Source organism: Phaseolus vulgaris, chromosome 3 (assembly GCF_000499845.2).
Source record: "Phaseolus vulgaris cultivar G19833 chromosome 3, P. vulgaris v2.0, whole genome shotgun sequence".
NCBI classification, from domain to species: Eukaryota; Viridiplantae; Streptophyta; class Magnoliopsida; order Fabales; family Fabaceae; genus Phaseolus; species Phaseolus vulgaris.
The window spans coordinates 8,474,416-8,478,793 of record NC_023757.2 but is presented as its reverse complement, the minus strand read 5'-3'; the positions used below and the strand labels follow the sequence as shown (position 1 = coordinate 8,478,793).

General features: G+C 35.4%; 1 protein-coding gene across 2 annotated transcripts; it reads left to right on the top strand.

Annotated features, from left to right (window-relative positions):
- The first annotated feature begins 215 nt into the window (after nt 1-215).
- LOC137806553 (1,4-dihydroxy-2-naphthoyl-CoA synthase, peroxisomal) lies at nt 216-3,730 on the top strand. Of its 2 annotated transcripts, none has more exons than XR_011080361.1 (9): nt 216-534; nt 612-734; nt 1,079-1,180; nt 1,411-1,449; nt 2,095-2,193; nt 2,354-2,401; nt 2,536-2,631; nt 2,772-2,990; nt 3,148-3,730. XR_011080361.1 is itself a non-coding variant. In XM_068606749.1 (9 exons), the coding sequence occupies exons 1-9, from the start codon at nt 268-270 to the stop codon at nt 3,262-3,264; spliced, it is 1,014 nt and encodes a 337-aa protein (XP_068462850.1). In that variant the 5' UTR covers nt 227-267; the 3' UTR covers nt 3,265-3,730. The 2 variants fall into 2 exon arrangements, 1 of the variants encoding a protein (XP_068462850.1); XM_068606749.1 differs by having other exon boundaries at nt 227-534; nt 2,868-2,990.
- The last annotated feature ends 648 nt before the right edge of the window (nt 3,731-4,378 follow it).

The following is a 4,378-nucleotide window of genomic DNA, read 5'->3' as shown; positions in this document are numbered from 1 at the left end:
TATATTCAACAATCAAAATAGTAGTTAACATAACATAACTATAACAAAAATGGCAGCCCATAACTATAAGATGATTATAACAAATGTAGTAAAATCCGTGAAACAAAAAAAGGTTTAATGAAATTTAATTATAAATAAATTTGAAATGAACATTTCCCCCTTAAGAAAGCTTCATTAATTTCACTGACTTTACCTTATCTTATTCTTATCCCCAATTGTCACGACAAGCGCTACCAATGTTGAATGTGATTGAATATAAAGCAAAACATGACCTTCAGAATCTGTCTCAGATATCGAATGGCAGAGAACAAGGACCTCGAAATCGCCACCAGAAGGCTCGCCTCTGTGAAGAACCACCTCCTTTCCTCTCACGCCGCATCCCCTGAACTCGCCTTGTCCCGCACTTCCACTACCAACAACAGCTTCGCCCGCGTTCACGGCCACGTCCCCTCACACGACGTCGTTTGGAGCACCACTTCCGATGACTTCACGGACATTGTGTACGAGAAGGCCGTTGGAGAAGGAATTGCCAAGGTTCACTTTCTCAATTCCTCTTTGCTTTTTCTTACTCTGCTGTTATCGCACCGCAACTGGTAAGTGTTGAGTTGCAGATAAGTATTAATAGGCCCGAGAGAAGGAACGCGTTCCGTCCCCAAACGGTGAAGGAGCTCATGCGTGCTTTCACTGACGCCAGGGATGATTCCTCTATTGGGGTCGTCATTCTCACTGGCAAGGTACCTCCTTCTCCCTTTTCTAAATTTTATTTATTTATTAATTATTGTTTCTTGGAAATTCGTACAGTGATAGGAATGTATATTCAATCAATCCATGGATTTAATATTGTTATATGCTAAATTTTATACCTTTTTCAGAACGATTAAGAAGTTTATTACATTGAGATCAATAACAAATTTATAAAAGTATTTAAATAATATGAAATTTATTATCAGATAATAATTATAAAAACATATTCAAGGTTTTATAAATTAAAGTTATTGGATAAGTATTGAATACTGATAGGTGAAGCAAATTCAAATGTTAAGATCAGTCAGTTAACTGAGATGATGACATGTTTTAGGGAACCAAGGCATTTTGTAGTGGTGGTGACCAGGCTTTGAGGACTGACGATGGCTATTCTGATGATGGAAGTTTTAGCAACCTTAATGTGCTAGACTTGCAGGTATATTGATTGATTTCAAATTTTTCTAGTTGGGTGAATAGAAGTGATCCCCATTAGACGAGTTAATCCCTTGTCTGTTTTGAGCCATTCAACTCAGTGAACCATGAGTCTTCAAGTTCTATTGTGTGGTTTCCATTATTTGTAATGACACAAATGTTAATGCTTGTTATTGAAAAATAAAATGTTCCTTTCTTATTCTGCTTTTTATCATTTTTTTCCTCCTATTGCAGGTGCAGATACGCCGCCTCCCTAAGCCAGTGATTGCAATGGTACTCAGCTGCACCTTTTTTTAGCTTTGTTCTTAGGGTCGATATGATATCCAAAAAAATGAGGGACATGACAGCATTAAAAATATATATTCCGTTTGATTTTTTATGTAGTACAAGTATTGGACCAAAACCAACTTAAGGGACACCACAAAACTATGACTTTCTGTTACCCATTAAATCCACTGCAGGAAAAAAGAAAAGGAAAAAGACCGACAACCCTTGTCCTTTCCATTCTTCTAATACTTTTGCATGCAAAACAAATAATTTGCAACACAAATAGTGTTGCAGTATATTTTACTAAGTATTAATTGGAAGATAACACAACTTTTAGTCATGTGATGGTCTGACTGATCATCAAACAACTAACAACACAAAATTTCCTGCGAGTCAACTACTTGTAATATGTTTTGTGTGTATTGTGATATTTCAGACTTTGTTATTCTTTAAAATGTCACTCAAGGTTAATATAACGCATTTTAGGTTTTGGAAAATTGGAAAATCTAATGTGCCCCTCTACCTGTTATTTCAACGTCTACAACTATAGGCCTCAAATTTTCAGTTTATGAATAATGATATGATACCATGTTCTTTTTTGGTTCTTTATATTCTTGTTATATGCAACCTATTTTTCTAACGTTAAAACAGGTAGCAGGTTATGCTATTGGTGGAGGGCATATATTACATATGGTCTGTGATCTAACTATTGCAGCAGATAATGCTATCTTTGGCCAAACTGGTCCTAAGGTTCTTGAACCCTTTTCCCTTTTATACAAGATGCATAATAATTAAACATACAAGAAGATATTCTTAATCTATGAAGGCAGTGTTATATTGCCCTCACTCTCCCTCTTCTGTAATGATACATAATAATGGATTTGCAATTCTTTCTTTGTACCTATGGAAGGTAGGAAGCTTTGATGCTGGTTATGGAAGTTCTATCATGTCTCGTTTGGTAAGAATCAAATACTATTTATTTTGCTGGTAATTCACTCCACGTTTATGCTATTCTAGATGGTGGTGGATTTTGTTTGCTGCATGGTTTTGATATTTTCAGTCCAAAGATAAAAAATCGCCTTGTTTATACAGGTAGGTCCAAAAAAAGCGCGTGAAATGTGGTTTCTCACAAGGTTCTATGACGCTGTTGAAGCAGAGAAAATGGGCCTTATTAACACTGTTGTACCAGTGAGTTCTTTTCGTCTGAATAATTTGACTCTAATTTTAATTTCTCCTTTTGCTGAAAGTATTCCGAAATCTCACGTCACTGTTTTAGTATTACATTATCGTATACCAATTGGAAAAGTAATTAAACTGTCGAGGAACAGTTACGGAATAGGGAGCTACTTAAAGCAATAGCAGAAACAGATGCTCCAACATCAACCTCGCACTTACAGTGAATGCTATGTTTTGGTTTGGTCTAGCTTGATAATTTGGAGAAAGAAACGATAAAATGGTGTCGGGAGATACTGAGGAACAGTCCAACTGCTATTCGGGTGCTCAAGTCAGCTCTTAATGCAGTGGATGATGGACATTCTGGACTTCAGGTATATTCAATGATGAATTTTTTTTATACCAGTGCTTCCAATGATGAATTTATACTGATTTTTTTTTTTTCCTTCAGTCTACATGTTGACATTTTTCACCCTTGTCTTGATTCATATAGATGCATACTTAATTTGTAATTGGTGATCTAAATTATAGGAACTTGGTGGAAATGCAACACTGATATACTATGGCACAGAGGAATCTAAAGAGGGGAAGACTGCATATTTGCAACGTAGGCGCCCTGATTTTTCCAAGTTCAAACGGCGACCTTAAATGTTTGTCAATTGTAGCTATCAATTTGAGGCGTGGACCTCTAGTCTATAGAGCAGAAGCTTGATTTGCCACTTGTTTATTCTTGTCCTTGATTTATTCAATTTAAATGTAACAGATTTCTCAGATTTAACTATTGGGTCTTGTTTCTTAAAATGATTATCAACTTAAGTAAACAAGACCGTAGAATATAGATTTCCGCTTATTTTCTCAGAACTTCGCCTTCTGAAATTCAGTTTGGTGCCCCAGAAGTCATGGATTATTGAAAGCTGTCGCAAGTTTGAGTGAAGCTCATTTATGCATGATGCTAAAGGGAACTTGTACCGGTTTAATCTCCAGAAGTTTGGGAATAGTTTTACAGTCGTGTAACATTTCTGCGAAATATTCGGTGTGTAGTCAACAAACTTGGATATGATATGATATGATATGATATGATATGGTGAAACACAGCGTGTATATTCGGAGTAAAGATGATGTGTTGCATGAGCTGTGCCATACGCCCCCTACTAATATTCATTTGACTTTCTTAATGAGGCATGTTTATATTACAAAAGAACATCATTGAACTGAATGTAAAGTAACATTTTGGGTACAACTTCTTGTTCCTAACATATTTCTTTGAATCACCTCATTATTTTACAATCAACTTCGAAGTGTAAACTTCTCAAAAGATCCATTCTGAATTGAATAGAGGTAATCCAATAAATATGTCACTTCTCGTTGTGGCTTAGAGTAGAGATGGCAATTTGAGATAGGTGAGAGTTAGGAAAAAAAAAATGTGAGACGGTTTGCTTATTTCAATTCACTAACCCACTTAGACTCGTCCCATATAACTTGTAGTCCGCACAGGCCAATTGCGTGCGGGTCAGAGTAGGCTGATCACATATCTTAAAAATCTAAAAATTTCTTTCTGCATCCCATAATTTCTTTTTGCAATCTTATATTTTCAAAAATTCTAAAATTATCCATTCCAAATTCTACAATTCGAAACATAAATTTGTATTTTGGACTGTAAAATCTAGAATATTGTACAATCCAAAATATAAATTTTAACTTCTAGATTCTATAATCCTGGAAGTCTATGAATTCCACATTTCGGAATTATAGAAAAAAAAAG

What these genes read in the sequence shown, in the direction of transcription:
- LOC137806553 (XM_068606749.1), top strand. Translation starts at nt 268, where the DNA reads ATGACCTTCAGAATCTGTCTCAGATATCGAATGGCAGAGAACAAGGAC. An exon ending in TTAATGTGCTAGACTTGCAG is followed by an intron (nt 1,181 to 1,410) that starts GTATATTGATTG and finishes CTCCTATTGCAG; the next exon opens with GTGCAGATACGCCGCCTCCC. An exon ending in TTATTAACACTGTTGTACCA is followed by an intron (nt 2,632 to 2,867) that starts GTGAGTTCTTTT and finishes GGTTTGGTCTAG; the next exon opens with CTTGATAATTTGGAGAAAGA.